At 38.1% G+C, this 19,069-nt stretch overlaps 1 protein-coding gene across 1 annotated transcript in view; it reads right to left on the bottom strand.

Annotated features, from left to right (window-relative positions):
* PRKN (parkin RBR E3 ubiquitin protein ligase) overlaps positions 1-19,069 on the bottom strand; it is a 767,911-nt gene that overhangs the window by 616,447 nt on the left and 132,395 nt on the right. The window contains exon 2 of the mRNA XM_007457572.1: positions 6,288-6,371. Within this exon, the coding sequence (XP_007457634.1) occupies positions 6,288-6,332 (45 nt within the window). The 5' untranslated portion in view covers positions 6,333-6,371. The remainder of the gene's footprint in view (positions 1-6,287; positions 6,372-19,069) is intronic.

The raw sequence follows: 19,069 nt of genomic DNA, 5'->3' as shown, positions 1-19,069 counted from the left end.
CTCAAGCACACACCCTTGGAGTTGACTAGAATTCTTTTTATAATAAGGTAAGATGCCTTTCAGAACTAATATGATGCTCCGTCTAAGATAACAGTGACTAGTGTAGAACTGAATTTGTTTCAGATTTCTCTGTCTAAAGTGTAGGTAGGGTCAAGTTTATATTTGTAGTCTTAAAAACCAAGGTGAAAGTTTACTGCTATTTAAAATGATCTACTTAGATAATCTTTAAGTGCCTAAATATTAATTAAGAATACATTATAGACCCTGCTCTTTTGAATTTTAAATATATGGATATTTTATTCAAGTGATAGAAATTAAACATTTTTATAATAATACATAGTGTATAAAATAGTGTCAAAATTTAAAATACTCTACAAATTTAAATATGATAAACTACTTAAAGTGCCTATCTTCTCACCTTCTTAAGAAACAAAGACCGCACACAGTGCTTTAGAAAATAGAAGTCATGGGTTACATTTAACTGCACTGTAAAAATACAATCCAGAAAAATGGTTTTAAGAGCAAAGAAGGAATTAAACGTCTCATATTGAGCAGTTCTGCCCACCCACTGGTATATTCAGAAGTGTGCATACCTTCATTTCCTTTATTTAACCAACATTTATTTATGTTCATTAGATATGGGAAAAAAATAGTTGGATATGACAATTTTTTCCTCCTTTCTTAAACAATATCTTTAAATAATGTTATCCTCTCTTCTTTTATAAAAGTAGCATTTATGGTTCTAAATACTCCCTTTAAATACTAATTTAGCTGCATCCCAAAAGATTTGATATGTGTTATATTTTCATTATTGTTTGATCCCATATTTCCATTTGGATTTTTTTAATTGACTAAGTTAATTGAATTTCCATGTTTAAGAGGTTTTTATGGTTATGTTTCCGTTAGTGATATTTAAATGACTTAAAACATGATCAATTGTTGAAATGTTCCATATGTGCTCAAAAAAGGGGTGGCCCCCATGGTTGGGTGTAGCACTCAGGATGCCACCCTGCTCAGTGGTTGTGTTAGTAGGCTACGGCTTCCTGAGTTTGCACTACTGGAGCCCTCAACTCCTCAGAGAGTTAGCTCACTATCTTCTCTCATGGTTACAGCTTCATCTGTACAATTTGTTAATTCTGACAATTTGTCCTTAATGTATTTTATATCCATGTTATTGAGATCATACAAGTTTTAAACTACTATATCTTCCTGGGTTATTGAACCTTTCATTGAAATCTACTTTTTTTTTTTTTTGCGGTACGCGGGCCTCTCACTGTTGTGGCCTCTCCCGTTGCGGAGCACAGGCTCAGCGGCCATGGCTCACGGGCCCAGCCGCTCCATGGCATGTGGGATCTTCCCGGACTGGGGCACAAACCCATTTCCCCTGCATCAGCAGGCGGACTCTCAACCACTGCGCCACCAGGCAAGCCCTCGAAATCTATTTTTAATAATGTTTCTTAACTTTTAACAATGCTTTTTTTCCTAAATCTATTTTATATGCAATTAAAATAGTTTCAACAGCTGTGTTCGGTGACTATTGGTGTGGTACATCATTTTCCATTCTTCCACTTTCAATATTTTTGTTCTCATATGTTTTAGGTATACCTTTTGTAACCTCCATAAAGCTGGATTTTCTTCTCTTAATCCAGTCTAATAATCTGTCTTCTAAACTTTAGTTAGTCCATTTACATTTTTATTTCATTAACTGTTATATTTGCTTTTATTTCTACCTTTTTTTTTTTGTTTGGTGTGTGCTACTTATTTGTCCCATTTTCCTCTAATTCACTCTCTCCCTCTTTCTTCCTTCCTTCCTTCCTCCCTCCCTCCCTCCCTCCCTCCCTTCTTTCTAACTTGACACCTGTATTGTATTTCAATACCCTAGATGGTAACTCTATACAATTTAAATGCATTTTTAACTTGAGTTTCATGTTAAAAACGACTGGTATAACTAGATCACTGGGGTAGGAATTGCTTCCCAGTGGGTTATACGGGGCAGCTTCTGAGGAGGCCCCCAGGTCATGGTTCAGATGAAGTCATCTGAACTTGGAGGTGCTGAACCTGGCATGGGACCCATGACCTTGCAGGGTGTGGTTGTGAGCCCCTCCTGGGAGAAGAGGGGCTCTGTGACAACGCCCTGAGGGGCATCTACCATGCTGTGCACTGGACGACTTTGCACTCCTGCCCTTCCCGGGACTTGAGGCCCCCAACCCCATGTGGTCCCCCAGCAGGGGCATGGTAAGGAAGCCTGGGCACTGGACAGCAAGGACTTGAACCAGGCCAAGGCACATGAGACCCAGCCCTGAGCCTATAAACTCATGGTGTTCAGAAAGGCCTTTGAGGAGAAGCAGCCTATTTACCACCAGACAATTCACAAGGGAGAAGAACCCCAAATGTGTCGGGAGTGTGAGGTGTCCTCAGAATGACACACCAGAGGAAAGCCGTCAAGTTCACTAACACACCTCGGCAGCCAGCTGAGGAGTGCACAGCGGTGAGGAACTCTGGCTGAGAGGCCAACACAGAGCTGCCTGACCTTATGGCTTTTCAGGATGAGCTTGAGGTTTCAATTTTTATGTGAAATCTCCTAATTGTATAAAATGTTGGCATTGTTATTTTATAGCTTTACTGGGGTAACATTAACATCAAATAAACTGCACATGGATAAATAGCCTACGTTTTGACATACATATACATCCATGAAGCCAACACCACAATTAAGATACTGAACAATTTCTCATCCCCAAAGATTCCTCGGGCCCTTTTTAGTCCCATCCTCATGCTCTACTTGTCTCTACCCAGTCCTTAGGCAACTACTGATCTATTTTCTATCACTGTAGATTGTTTGTGTTTTCTAGAATTTCACATAACTGGGATCACGCAGCATCTCCTTTTTTTGTTTGGCTTCTCTCACTAGCATAATTATTTTGTGGACCATCCGGGTTGAAGCGTGTGTCAACAGTGACTTCCTTTTTATCACTGAGCAGTAAACCACTGTACGGCTCTTCCAGTTTGTCTACACACTCACCTGTTGTTGGACATGTGGGTTATTTCCAGTGTGCACTGTTACAAACAAAGCTGCTATGAACATTCATGTACCAAAAACAAGTTTAATTTTAGTCATTGTCTTTCCTTTCTGGTGAAAAGTACAAAGATCCTAGAATGCTTTAACTTTATGTTCGATGCTTATATGCAATATTGTCCAGAAACTTTATTTATCTTTACATATCTTTCTATTAATCAAATATTATCATACTGATTGTTATATTTTGTTTAGGTTTCTCTATATTTTTTCCAATCATTCCTTCCGCATTTCAGGCTTTCCTTCTGGGATCATTTTCTTTCTTTCTGAAATAATTTAACTTAAAAATATTTGAAAGCTTTAAATGGAAGTTAATTCCCTGAGTTTCTGTTTACCTGGAAATATCTTTTTGGTTGTTGATCCTGTCTTTTAAAAGTTTTTCTTAAATACAATTTTACTTTAGCATTTATTTTCTTTCAGCATTTTGAAGATATTGTTCCTGTGTCGTCTGCCTTCTGATGTTGCTGTTGGTTTAATAACTATCGATTGTTTCTCCTGTGTAGTAACCAGTCTTCTTCATTCTGTTGCTTTTAGAATCTTTCTGTTCTGCAATTTCAGTGATCGATTTAGGTGAGGCTTTCATTTTATTCCTACTCCTTGGGATTCTTGAGTCTTAAAAATTGTGGAAAGCTCTGCTTCATTATCTTTTAAAACATTACCTTTCCACTATTCTATTATTTTCCTCTGGACATCTAACTTTATCCACCATATTGTTTAACTTCTCTTTTATATTTTAAATCTGTCATATTTTCTGCCTGCATTCTGAGTAACTTTATCAAAAGGCAAATTTCTGATCCAAGAATTTGCTCTTTCACCTACTTACCTGCTGTTTAGCCCATTTAGTCAATTTCGTGTCAATTATTTTAGTTTTTAATTCTAGAATTTCTCGTGTTATTGTGTGCATGTATGCACATGTGGGCATGCATGTTTGTGTGTGTGTATTTAATCTTTTAATCTGACTGGATATTTCTGATAGTCTTTTGTTTTTTAATCATATGTGCGCTTTCATTTTTTTAAACACATTAAGCATACCTATAGTCTTTCCCAGGCAACTTTAATCTCTATGTTCTTTCCAGGTGTGAACTCTGCTCGCTCTCATTCATGATGGCATGCTTCCATCTGTGATTTTTCTGATTGTTAGGTCATGCTCTGTGAAACTTATCTGAGGGAATTATTTTAGGACTCATTTGAGAGCACAGGTCTCCTTGGGAGGATGTGGGTTAGTCTCAGACCAGTTCCTGGCACTGCCAACTCATGGCCACCCTAAACAACATTCTAGACTCAGGACTTTATATAAGTGTACACAAAAAGAGTAAAATTTAGCCCCAAACTCAGGTAAATATGGGTCTGTGCTTATAAATTCTTAGGAGTAATATTTCTACCTAGAATGAAAACAAAATAGGCAACTATCCCCAGCACCTTCCTCTCTCCACTTGATCCCAGGAGGAAATCTTGTTTTCCAGGAGGTTCTTCATGTAGAATTCTATGGTTTCACTTTCCACCTCGATGAGGCCCTAAACTCACCAGCAGTCTCCAGCGTTTGCCTGGTCTGAGGCTGTAGCCCCCGGTGGTGAGTGGCTTTAGCTTACACAGTTTCCTTTCTGGAGTCTAGCCTTCTCTTACTTTTTGGCATATGACCTTTTCCTTACTATGTTGTCAGCTCAGCTGTTCTTTAAAAATATGTGTTTGGAATTCAATTCACTACTTTTATATAGTGCGCACTACAAGGATTTTTTAGGGTGTCAGTTCACCATGCTGTCCGAAATAAAGCTTCAGTATAAACTGATTTAAACGAAGCTCTGTATACTGATAAATAGGCGAGATGAATATTCAACAAGCAAAGGTCGTGATTCTCAGCCCTAGCAACACAGTAGCCCTGTGACCAATTTGAAGCTAAATCCTTAAAGATGCAAGATTGTCTATCCTGCTATGCTGAATCCTCCCAATTAATATGAAGGTACACAGAGGCAGTCAGACTGTCAATGACTGAAGTAGATTTTCAGAGGAGCTCACATTGCTGTAAAGATGATATGGAGATCACAATGTGACATGCACCAGAGGATTTAAACTCTTATTAAATGTAATTATATCTACATGGCATGTATACTATAATATATGCATACTACATCCACATATATACACGCAAATACAATTATACTTAAGAAATCTGTCCTACAAAGTATGTATACTTTAATTTCATCCCAATAGCAAACTTGCAAGACTGTATTGTGCCTCAATATTGGTGAGTGATGCACAAGTCATTATTTTTCTTCAGGATTTGCATTAATAAAGAGCTGTTCAGTGTCCCTAGTCCCATTTGATGGAGAGTGATCATTACTGCTGCTCACTGCTGTCTTTGTAGCCTTGCAATCATCCAGCAGATTGGAGAGAGAAGACATATCTAATGATCCTAGCTCAAACACTCTACCTGTTGCTGTTGACAGACTTTGTTCCTTAGAGAAGATATTAACTGCCAGCTGGCTGTGACAGTTTGTGAACTAACTTGACATTTGTGTTGGTGCCGTAAGAGTATTTACAGCTCAGAAATATATATAATCAGATTATGATGGACCCAAGGATTTTCAAAGTAAAAAGTATAATACACAAATTATAAACATGACCATAATAATAAAATTATTTAAAAAATAACTTCAGTGCTTAGGCTCTCATTCCAGAAATACCTTCTCTATATGAAACATAGGGTGTATGTTTGCAAAGACAAAATGGATTGCAGAGAACAGAGGATGGGGATTCCATTTACAGCTGGTCATTCATTCTAAGTTTTCTAACAGCCCACTATGTCAGAAAACTGCTAAGAAAGGTAGAAAGAGCCATTTTGAATGATATGGAATGTAAATGTAAAATATCACAGCATTAGCAAAAAGATGAACATTATAGCTTCGTTATTTTCTTTTGTCAGACTCTGAACAGGATCTTCTTTATATTCCATGAATATCACCTTGTGAGGAATTTAAATTGTCATGTTTCAACATAATCACCCAAAGTGGTTAAGTCTCTAGGAAAGTGACACTGGAAGGCAATGATACAGGCAGAATTTTTGGTGAATATTATGAACACTTTTGAATCTTATAACACTTTTTGTAAATATAAAAGTGGATGGGAAGAATCAATTCGTGTTTTGTCTCTAATCTCATTTCCTAGTAAACACTGGAGATGCCATAATGAAAGAACAGATTTGACCAGTACTTACTGCTCTAGTCCCAGGGCAGTTTGGAGACTGGCATTCACCACTCATCCGGTTTGGGATTAAGACATCTTCCCAGCGAGAAGGACCCTTTGAGAAAAAAAACAGCATATACTTGGTGCACAAACTGTAATTCAAATGTATTCCCTAATACATTTTCTAAAATCTATTTATGCTATAAAACGATAATGAAAGTAATATGTAATCCAAAGATTTTCAAAGTAAGATACATAGACCCTGGGGGTTCTCAGGACCCTTTTGGGGGATCTGGTAAGTCATTTTCATCAATGTACTAAGATGATATTTGGCATATTTGCTCCAAACATGTATCACATGTACATGTAGTAGTTTCCCCACTGCAGTTATAGTTAATTGTTTAAAAATTTAAATAATTTTCTTAAGTTCATTGCAATTTCAGTTGATAACTTTTAAATGAAAACACACATGCAAGTCTCACTCAAAAGGACTATTTGGGGGCAGCAGTGCAGCACGGGGAGGCACACCTGGAGGACCACTGGGTGCAGTTGGCAGGCTGCGCAGAGGCACCTGTATCTCCTCTCCTTCCTGAGGCCCCGTGAGAATTACAGTTAATAACTAGCAACGTGTAAAGCCATAATGCTAAGAAAAACAGAAGGCAGAAATTTGGTTGAGAAGAGAGTTCCACACTTTTCTGGAAATCTGCAATAGGCTGCAGCAGAGGAGGGGGCCTCTGTGCCGTGCAGGCCCACAAGGAGCCCAAAGGCTCGAGAAACAGGAGGCGGGAGGGAAAGGAGAGTGAGACCTGGAGCAGCAAACAGGGAGAAAGTTACAATTTAATAAGCAGAAGATCCTAAAAATCTTCTAGATAGAAAGGTCAGATCCCCAGCTGAGAAACATAGAATGCAATGAAACTTTCTGTGCATATCACAGATATGAATTTTTCATGTGTTAATTTTTCAGGGCCCAAAAAGCAACAAAAACATTTATGTAACAATTCCTATAATTGTCACATAAGTACTACTTTATCTGACAAAACCTTGTGTTGTACAAGGAAATTATAGAGAATTCATTCACAATTTTCTTCTTGATCTCAGACCATAACAAAACATACAGGTAATAAAACTGAATAGAACTCCGTTGGATATGAGACTTCAACATAATAAAATATATGTGCTAGTTTATCCACACTACTCAAACTATTAGTATTGAATGCTATTGCTATAACCATCCTGAAAATAGAAACAAATTTCCCAGTTAATTTCTGCCATTAGAAAGCAGTTTTAACTTTGCTCCTTTCTAGTTCTAGAAAATATAAAATGTCAATTGGTTATTCATTGCATACATTGTTTTAATAGTTGCATGGGTAAAGCATTTATAATTAACGGGCTTTATATAGGAGTAAGAAAGGTGTCAAGACCACAAGATTAACAAGGACTGCAAATCACATGGCAGCACAAGGGAGCTATGAATTAGAATGCATCAAGGAAAGAATACAAAAAAAAAATGTATTTCATCTCTCAAAGGTATAGAATTGGAGAAAGACATCAGAAAAAAAAAATGTCAGAACAGTGTGAAATACATGTCTTAATAAAGAATCCTGTGGCTGCTTTTTAGAAAACTTTCTCCTTTTTGTCCAGTAGTAGTTACAACCAAGAAAAATACATAAATTATTTGAGCATCTATATCAGGAGTCAGCAAACAATGGCCTTGTTGGCCAAATCCAGCCTAGGGTTTGCCTTTGTACGGCCACAACCTAAGAATGGTTTTACATTTTTAAATGGTTGAAAAGCATAAAAAGAAGAGCATTTGGTGGCACAGAAAAGTAAATGATATTCACATTTCCATGTGCACAATGAAATTTATTGGACACGGCCATGGTTGTTCATTTATGTATTGTCTATGCTGCTTCTGCACAGCAAGGGCAAAATTGAGCTGTGGCTCAATAAGCCTAAAATATTTACTATCTGGCCCTTCATGGAAAAAGTTTGCCAATCCTTGATAGTAAATAAAATTTTCCAAGTTCATATTGAAAAGTACTCAAAAATATTGTAGCAGCATTTTGGCCACCATATAATCTTATTCATTTGTACGAGTAGCTGCATTCTGGGTCTCAAGTGAGAAATTACTTCAATTAAAACCTTAGTACTGTTGACCTGTGAAATCTGAGAAGGCATTGATAGAATCCAGTGATTCAAGTTGTTTGAATCAGTAAGAGAGTGGAAAATTACAACATTTGGGGATTTGTCTTGATTAATGTTACCACCAGCTGAAAATCATGAAGCAGAATATTATTTAAATACATTTATATGATGCATGTAAATCAGAAGTTCAGAAAAATGACTCAGTGGCATAATAAACAGTGATGAAAATCTATCAAATATGAGTCTTAAAATAATATTTATTCTTAAGAATTCCAGAACAAATCCACAAGTCCTGTTGGCTATGTCTTGTCAAGTCCAATCAAGTGGAAAATTGCAGTACTTAACTAATTCTTATCCGAACATCACTCTGACAAGCTTCAGACAGGCAGTAAGCAAAGGTGTGGTTTTTTCCTGAATTACCTAAATCAATTCTATAATCTGTTCTTCATGGGTGGGCATATACACTGCTCCCCTAAACAAATTATGCATTATGTTTTACAAAATGTTTCTACAAAGTATTGGCTTTTACAGGTTTTGAAAAGGGTAATTTTAATAGTATTTTTACTACACTTTTACGAATTATCTCAGGTTATCATCAACTGTGTTGCATTTAAAATAGCCTCTTGGGGCTTCCCTGGTGGCGCAGTGGTTGAGAGTCCGCCTGTCGATGCAGGGGACACGGGTTCGTGCCCCGGTCCGGGAGGATCCCACATGCCGCGGAGCGGCTGGGCCCATGAGCCATGGCCGCTGAGCCTGCGCGTCCGGAGCCTGTGCTCCGCAACGGGAGAGGCCACAACAGTGAGAAGCCCGCGTACCGCAAAAAAAAATAAAAAATAAAATAAAATAAAATAGCCTCTTGAGGCTTCCCTGGTGGTGCAGCGGTTGGGAGTCTGCCTGCCGATGCAGGGGACGCGGGTTCGTGCCCCGGTCCGGGAGGATCCCACATGCCGCGGAGCGGCTGGGCCCATGAGCCATGGCCGCTGAGCCTGCGCGTCCGGAGCCTGTGCTCCGCAACGGGAGAGGCCACAACAGTGAGAAGCCCGCGTACCGCAAAAAAAAAAAAAAAAAGCCTCTTGAATGAGTCCACAAACATCTAAGTCGAATAATTAAATTTAAGGGACTAAAATTATTTTGAAAATTATACTACTGACATAATACAAGGATAGCAAAACTGTCTTTAACACAGCTACACTCAGAGGCTTCCCTCCACCCTCCTAACTTTTCCTCTCTGTCTGCAATAAAATGATACAGAGAAGGAGAGTCAAAGTTCACAAACCTGTTGAATCCCAATTCCACCAATTATTAGCTATATGCTCTTGAGCAAGTTTCATTTTGCCTTTCTAAACTTAGGGTTCCTCATCTGAAAAGTGAGGGATTAATTAGCTCCTTCACAGGGATTTCATGAAGATTAAGTGAAATAACACCTGTAAGACTTTTGCACAGTACCTGGCACATGTTGACTTATTTAAAACTGGCAACTGTTGAAAGCAGGATTTCTTATTTCTCAAAATAGAACTCCCCAAGTACGATTATGTTTAATTTTGTAGATAGATAAGCAATAAGATGCCAATTTCAAGGGACCGGACTTAACCCAGTGGGTTTTTCATTTCTTCCTTTTTCTCAGTTTCCACATTACCCAACCATTCCCCAGGGGTCATTCACTTTCCAGAGCATGCTGCTTATAACTCTCTTAAAGCATGATTGATATTTCCATCAGTCATATAGTAACCTTGTTCTGCATCTTCCTCCATTTGATTTGAAGATCTATGCTTCTAATAAAGCTAAGCATGGTGCTGTGATTATAGCAGAGGCTCAATAATGCAATCATTTAATAGCAAGCAGGGAAAATAATAGGGAAAAGTCCTTTGAATCAATACGTATCTACCAACAACTCTATTAAACAGCTCTTCAACTCTGTATTCTTACAGTTTACAAAAGAGAGAAGAATCATTTTTCTTATAGGTTTTATGGACTAGCCACAAAGACTGAGGTTGTAAATTAACTGAGCATGCCCATTCAAATGAATAAAATTAAAAAGGAATATTCATACCAAATATTGGTCAGATATAAAGCAAATGAATACACATATACTGCTGGTACAAATATAAAATGACACAGCCAGTTTGGAAATCTATTAGGCATTAAAAAAAAATTAAACATACAACTAACACATGGCTTGGCCATTCCACTCCTAGATAATTGACTAAGATAAATGAAAACGAGTCCACAAAAAGAATTGTATACAAATGCTCACAACAGTTTTATTCATAATAGCCACCAACTGGAGACCACCCAAAATAAGAATGGATAAACAAAATGTGGTATATCCATCCAATGGAATACTACTCAATAATCAACAGTATTATGTTACTTATAAATGCAACACCATGGATGATTCTCAAAATTATGTGAGGGAAGGAAGCCAAATATGGAATAGAATATATGCATGATTCTGCTTATATAAAATGCAAACAAATCTATAGTGGCAAAAACAGATCAGTGGTAGCTTTCGGGTGGGGGCAGAGGGTGGAATGGGCTACATAAGAGCATGAAGAATCTTTTGGGGGTGTTATGGGCTGAGTTGTGTCCTCTAAAACTGCATATGTTAAAGTCTTAACCCTCTTCAGAATACGACTGTTTTGGAGATAGGGTTTTTGAAGAGGTAATTAGGTTAAAATGAGGTCATTATGGTGGACCCTAATTCAATGTGACTGGTGTCCTTAAAAGATGTCCTTAACAGATGGGATTGGGACACAGACATGCACAGAGAAAAGATCACATGAAGGCACAGAAGAAGACAACCATCTATAAGCCAAGGCAAGAGGTCTCAATAGACACCAACCTTGCTGACAATTTAGTCTCAGACTTCTAGCCTCCAGAATTGTGAGTGAATAAAATTCTGTTGCTTAAACCACCCAGGTGGTGGTACTTTATTATGGCACCTCTAGCAAACTAATATAGGGGTTATGGAAGTGTTCTCTATCTTGATTGTGATGGTGGTTTTGTGGGATTATATACTTGTCAGAACTCTTCAAATTGTACCCTTTAAATGGAGGCGGTCTATTTTACACAAACTATTTCTCAGTAAAGTGTATTGGGAAAAAACGAACTGAGAAGTTGCCAAGGAAATTCTCTGAGGGAAGTTGAATCTGTATCAAATGGTGCTTGAACAATGGAATTTCGAGATCTAAATCCCTTCCTCACTCCATACAGTTTCTAGAAGAAAACAAATGAGAACATCTTTACAACCTTGGAACAGACAATTTTTTTTTATAAGGACACACAAAGCTCTAACCATAAATGAAGAAATTTATAAATTGAACTTCAATGAAAATTAAAAAAATTTCCACTCATCAAAAGACACTGTTAAACATGAATATGCAAGCCACAGACTGGAGAAAATATTTATAATACGTATATCTGTGAAATAATTCATCTTTAGACTATATAAAGAACTTTAAAAATAGCACCATACAGACAAGCACCCCAATTCAAAATAAGCAAAAGACTTTATAAAAGGAGACATAAACATGGCCAATAATCATATAAAAAGATAGTCAACATCATTAATAATCAGGAAAATGCAAATTAAAATAACAAAATACAATTTTACTTGGTTTCGCATCTTAGCCAGTATGATGGCTACAATTTTTAAAAAGGCTCATAATACTAAACTTTGGCAAAACAACTAATCTATGGTGATAGAAATCAGAAGCTGATTGTCTTGACTGGAGGTATTGACTGGAAGGAGGCATCAGGACATTTTTTGGAAATGTTCTGTATTTTGATTGGGGTAGTAGTTACATGGGTGTGCATAACTGTCAAAGCTCATAGAACTGAACCCTTAAATTCTGTGCACTTTATTGAGTGTAAATTGTTCCGTAATTTAAAACAGGGAACTGAATCTTATTCCACTCCTTATTCAACAAGTACTTACTGAGGCCCTGTCTCTCAGTAGTTCTGCAACTTTGGAAGTTCTCTTAACCACTCAGGGAACAGCTAACCCAGGACAAATGGAGTAATACCAGAACGGGTATTGCAAGGATTAAATATAAAAGTTAGGCCAATGCCAGGCACACAGTAGGTTCTCAACAAATGTTAACCATTTCTATATTTACCATTCAGCACCCGGATGTGATAAAGTGGGGGGGGACAATTAGGGACCACAGCCAATACGGTTTAAAAAACAATCCATGTAATGAAACTATGAAAAAAAATTTTTTTTTAAAACCATCTTTACCTCTTCAGTAGTTTCTCCTTATAGGCTTTGGAGGCAATAGTCTATAACTTTTATTATAGGATAATCCAAGCCACTGTCAATCAAAACAAAAGAATAATCAGTTCTGTGGCTTTGAACTGGTTGCTAACATTCACCATCGAGTTACAGAATTCTTAAAGTGAAGAACCATGTCCTACTTATATCTATGTGCTTTGATGTGGGTAGCAAAATGCTGTATGTAAACATGGTGAATACTCAGAAATACATTAATTGAATCAGGCTTTACTCTTCTCATCTGTAAAACTATAAAACTGAAAGATCTGTGGTTTTCAAAGTTGTGTTTTCTTTTAAAGCAGAACTTTACTCCAATGAGTTGTGTATAGAATCCAAAGTATAAAAGGAGTAAAGCGGGGCTTATTCTGTTTGGAGACGAAGGATGGGTCCTCAGAGGTCTTGCCACTGCTTTCTGCTGCCTGCTGGAGGCCTCCTACTGCTCCTCGCCACGTGGGCTTCCTAAACGTGGTTGCTTACTTCACAGGCCAGCAGAATATCTGCTTAGGTCCCTAAGATGCAGTCTTCTAAGATGTAATAAAGGGGAGTCTTATATAACATGATCAGGGAAGTGGTAGATATCTCATCACTTTTGCCATATTCTCTTCGTTAGAAGGAAATCACCAGAACCACCTACATTCAAGAGGAAGGGATTTCACAAAAGCATGGACACCAGGAGGTGGGAGATTACTGGGGGTCACTTTCATGTCTGTCCCTGACACACTTATTTTTATAGATGAGGAGAAAGACCTTACATAATATGAAAGTTTAAGAAATGATAATTCAATGTGACTTCAGTTGCCAAGTGCCTGGGCTATTTTTTACTTATTTTTACATAAACATACTTTCTAGTTGAAATATGTGACTATTTGACCATTCCCCTAGAGTCATTCCTTTAAACTTTTAAGTAGAGAATATAATCTTATGGCCAAGGAGATATAAAGAGGTAAATGATGAATGTAACCAGAGAGTATGTATTTATTTTGGCAAATTAAATTTCAAGTACATTTTATAAACAAACACATTTGTGCTTTACTTAATGTATATACTTCTATAACTTGAATTTATTTCCTGTGATTTCTTAACGCATGAATATTTTACAGACTTTTACCTCTGAACGCCCAACTGCAAGTCTCAATACAGTTAAATACATAGAAAAATAGAATACTACAGACTACATAAAGGGACCCAGTGTTCATATATTAGCCAAACTGTTTCTGCAAATGTTTTAATGGAAAAAGAGTTATTAGGACATGAATTGTAACTTAAAAAAAAAAAAAAAGACCTGAAGAAGACTCCTAGTCCAGTCCTTGTTAATATTTTGCTTCCCAATTTTGATAGTATAGTAATAATAATTAACCCTTCTTTTTTTTTTTTTTTTTTTTTTTTTTTTTTTGCGGTACGCGGGCCTCTCACTGCTGTGGCCTCTCTTGTTGCAGAGCACAGGCTCCGGATGTGCAGGCTCAGCGGCCATGGCTCACGGGCCTCGCCGCTCCGCGGCATGTGGGATCCTCCCGGACCGGGCATGAACCCATGTCCCCTGCATCGGCAGGCGGACTCTCAACCACTGTGCCACCAGGGAAGCCCAATTATCCCTTCTTTTGAAACTATTTTATAGAGGACAGAAGGAAGCAGAAGAGGGAAGAAATGATTAGGTGAATTCCAGTTAACCAGCAGGAAAATAATGATCACAATAAAAGTAACAGCACTGCCATCTTCTTGCATTAGTAAAGAACTGGGTTATTTTATTTTTATTTTTTTTTCCTTGCGTTATGCGGGCCTCTCACTGTTGTGGCCTCTCCCATTTGCGGAGCACAGGCTCCGGACGCGCAGGCCCAGCGGCCATGGCTCACGGGCCCAGCCGCTCCGCGGCATGCGGGATCCTCCCGAAACGGGGCACGAACCCGCGTCTCCTGCATCGGCAGGCAGACTCTCAAGCACTGCACCACCAGGGAAGCCCCGAACTGGGTTATTTACGTAGCACTTTCACATGCACAAACCAAACTTGATTCCCAGTGAAAATCCGTTAATGCTATCTATACTCTATAGAGCTTCGAAACCTAAGGTGATTATCTGTTCACGTGTTGGGGTGACCACAGAACTGTTTCCTAAGGATCCTGGCCCCCTACATAAGTACTTAACTCTCATATTTAGCATGCCTTAAGAGTACTGCATTTTTGTGAAAGAGTATCCATTTTTTACAAAATTTGTTAATCACAAAAACATGGATCTTTCCTTATTTTGTAACATGAAATATCTGAAGTCGTTGCTCTTGTTGGAAAATCTTGCCCACATTTTAATAAAAGCTTGATCACTAGGCTGGGTAGGGCTTGGTGAGCCAGTTCCATTCTGCTCCATACGTGGTCAGTTGAATGGCTCAACTAGGGACCAAAGCATTCACCTCCAAAATGGCTCAGTTGCATGGCTGACAAGCGGTGCTGGGCTCCTGCCCTCGGTTCTTCTCAATCAGAGTTTTTCCAGGGGTTGCTTGCACCTGTAGGTGTTTCCCAAGAGCAGTAGCAATATCATCTCGACCATATTCTTTCGGTCAAGGACTCACAGAGCCCTCTTCACTGGAAGACGCTATTGTGCAACGCTTTGTCAAATGTCAGTTTGGCATTTCACTGAATGAGATTCTAATCTGCAGTTTCTTATCACTACCAATAGAGAACTGTCCCGTGCTGTTTCACTTGGTCTTCTTTCACTTTACCTTCAGCTTTTTGCCCTGGTTTCTGACCATATAGGCCTACTTAGATTTCCTTTCCTTTTTTTAAAATTTTTTGCCATGCCGTGCAGCATGAGGGATCTTAGTTCCCCAACCGGGGATCAAACCCGTGCCCCCTGCAGTGGAAGGGCGTAGTCTTAACCACTGGACCACTGGGGAAGTCCCTAGATTTCCTTGCATTTTTATTCAAAATACCTAGTGATATATTTTCTAATAAAAGTCTTTAAATATTATGAAACCGTAATGTGTCACACTGGATATGATTTATGGAGACAAAAATAACAAACTAGCACTAATTTGGCATATTCTCTGATAGTCCATTAGGCCCCCTCTTGTGTTTTCATCTGGGCATAAGCAGAAGCAGAAAGTATCTACACCCACACATAAACTTATCAATGGCTTCCAATTATTTAATATAATTTCTCTGATCTCAGAAAAGCACTATTCAGCTACTCGAGAATTTGAAACCACTACCATGTGCAATCCTCTATTCCCTGAAACACATTCATTTGATGCAGATTTTAAGTCACTGAGGTCATTAATTTACTCAACAAATTACGCATGCGGTATGTGACAGGTATTTTCCTAGACTGGAGATAAATTATTGAACAAGACTTTTCCAATTAGAAGGATAAAAGTGATTGAAGAACTAATTATTACATGGATTTTTTGAGGGTACACAGGAGGGACCCCTGACCAAGATTTTTTTTTTTTTTTTTTTGCGATATGCGGGCCTCTCACTGCCGTGGCCTCTCCCACTGCGGAGCACAGGCTCCGGACGCGCAGGCCCAGCGGCCACGGCTCACGGGCCCAGCCGCTCCGCGGCACGCGGGATCCTCCCGGACCGGGGCACGAACCCGTGCCCCCCGCATCGGCAGGCGGACCCCCAACCACTGCGCCACCAGGGAAGCCCCCTGACCAAGATTTTTGAAGGACTATTGTTTAGGATGAGATCTAAGGAATGATTAGGAATCAGACAGGAAAAGCGAAATTCCACAAGAGAAGGAATTCTGCACAGGGAAAGCAGGACTAGGTACCAACTCCTAGACTGGTTTTGCGATATTCATATACTCTCAACAAGACAGTATCAATAATTAATAAATAGTTATTTACTTCTGTGCCTTCTAAATATCTTAATCTACACTACTATTACTTGATATTAAGATTCCATTAAAATATACATTTAAATGTAATAGTATGCCAAGCACTGATTTCAAAGCAATGGGTATGCCAACATGATAAACAGTATCTTTGTACTTTTGATTGAGATTGACTGGATTTCAAATACAATAGACATTGCCAGAAATGCAACAATAAGGAAGTTAATTAATCAGAACATCAGTTTCTTATGTGTAATGTGGAAACAACAATTGTACCTACATCATAGGATTGATGGTTAAATGAGATAAAGTACTTATACACATAGTTAATATTCAATAAATATTAGCAGGTACTGCTCAATAACTCTAGTATGAGAAAAATGTGATCATGGAAAGAGCACCCCAATAGGCAAAGATTCAGAAGATCTATGTTCTAAATGTAATTTCATAAGAGTTTAGGCTAATCACTTTGAACGTCTTTATGCCTCACTTTCTTATCTGTAAATTGTGAGTAATAAGAGCTCAGAGTCAAACAGGATAATGCATGAGTTAATTAATTATACCAGGGCATTCAGATATTAGTAAGGGGACAATTGGGGCTATGTGTATTCATAGACAATCTAAATACCTCACTTATTACTGCCCCAAACATAACTCCATTTCTGAGTTGAAGAAATGCTTCAAACATAATGATGCAGCAATTAACCAGAGCAAGTGTCTATGCTCATATTGATTACCCAATGCTGCCGAGTTAACTCAACAGCTGTTTAAAAAGAATATCTCAGCTGGTCTTGGAGATTTTCCCCAAGAACTGGGGTATCTCTATAAGTTATAAAACATAATTTGGCATGATTTGGTATAAAACAAATGTCCTTCCATTACTAAAATGTGTTTCATATCATAAAAGCAAGCATTTCATAATCTAATACTCAATAACATACTTTTTCCCTCCAAGAAAATTATTACAAGAAAGAAACATCACATCTCTAAAAATATCTACACCGTTGTAAGTGCAACAACTCTTGGTCCACTGCACTAGAGCTCCGCTGAGTTTTGACAAAGTCAATCACTGTCATTATTTATTGAGAGTCCTTTCATGTAGGGTGCCATTATGCTAAATGCAGTAAGTGTCAAACAATGTGGTTATTCCTTCACAATTTCCAGTTACCAAACTATTCCTAAACGACAGGATGCTTTCAATTATATTACTAAGTGTTGACAGCTTTGCTGTAGGCACATCACAGTGATAGTGGGATTTAAACAGCAGTGATTTTTTTGGTCCTAATTCATAGAACTGAAACAATGGAGACAAATAAAGACTTAAAGATACAGTGATTCACTTTTATGCACTCTTAACAGATTTAATTTAGGAGAAGCATATGATTATCTTCATCTGTTCAAACTCTCTTGACTAAGAATAATCTTGCTACTGCATGTAGAGAAATTTGCTGCAGCTCAGATTAGAGGCAGTTTCAGGCAGCATAATATGCTTCTAACTGTTGAGATGGTAGCTCTCATTTCAATTCAAGGCGTGTAAATCGATTTAAATAACATTTATTATCACGTGAAGCTTCCTAGTTATCTCAGCTGGCTTTACATCTTGATAATTATGACTGGAAATGGACTATGCTTATTAAATAAGAAGTTTATTAGATTTCTAGTGAATGCCCAGATACCATCATCATCATATAAACATTATTATTTAGTTCTCAAAAATAAAGCTTGGTGAATAACATCACATTTTGGTGTGTGGTATACTACTCTGAATCCCCAACTGATGCTGAACTCAATCAGCCACCTTTTTTAAAAAAAGGGAAAGGAAGAAATAATATAGGGCATGTTTAAATGATTAACAGATCACAATTTAATTAATTTTTCAGTTGCTTCAATGTAATGAACTGCCCATAAAGATGTAGCAATATGGGGTTACTGTCTTGGCCAGTCCACAAAAGTTATACATTTTGCACTAATGGAAGTAATGCACGCTTCGAGGACTTAAGTTGGCAAGTGGCGTGATAAGAACTGGACAAAACTATGAAAAAAATCACTTCTTGAGGGTCCTAAAGGGCAATGAACTTGAATGGGCTTCCCTCAATTAAGCATTAGACACAATTGTAATGAGCAGGCTTCTAGCTGTGCTATAAATCTAATGGCACTACCATGTAATCCTATGACCAGGAATTTTCAGTGACGGCCAGCATATGGGCAGGGGACATTCCTGCCCTTTACTGACCTGGGGTTTTTTGAGTTGAAAAGAGTAAGAATTTCTTAATAAAAAGTAAATTTTTAGAAAACCCCCGGACCTCCCCCAAACCAAAAATGACTCTTGGCGAAAAGAAAAGTCAGTTTGTCCTTGGACATCTATGTTGGCAAAAACCTTTTTTTTTGCAAGGCCCAGTTTCATATGAACTGAAAACATTTGCTCTAGTACATAAATTTTACTCTGGGCCTTTTCATGTCAAGATACTTCTACCTTTTCCTTTCTTTCTTTCTCCCTTTCTTCCTCCTCCCTCTGTTATAATCCAGGGTCAATCACCTCTAAAAATAACTGTAGCTTACTTATGGACTAATGA

This window comes from Lipotes vexillifer, unplaced genomic scaffold (assembly GCF_000442215.2).
Source record: "Lipotes vexillifer unplaced genomic scaffold, Lipotes_vexillifer_v1.1 scaffold1055, whole genome shotgun sequence".
NCBI lineage: Eukaryota > Metazoa > Chordata > Mammalia > Artiodactyla > Lipotidae > Lipotes > Lipotes vexillifer.
Note: the sequence above shows the minus strand (reverse complement) of the source record. Positions and strands in the feature narration are given on the sequence as shown.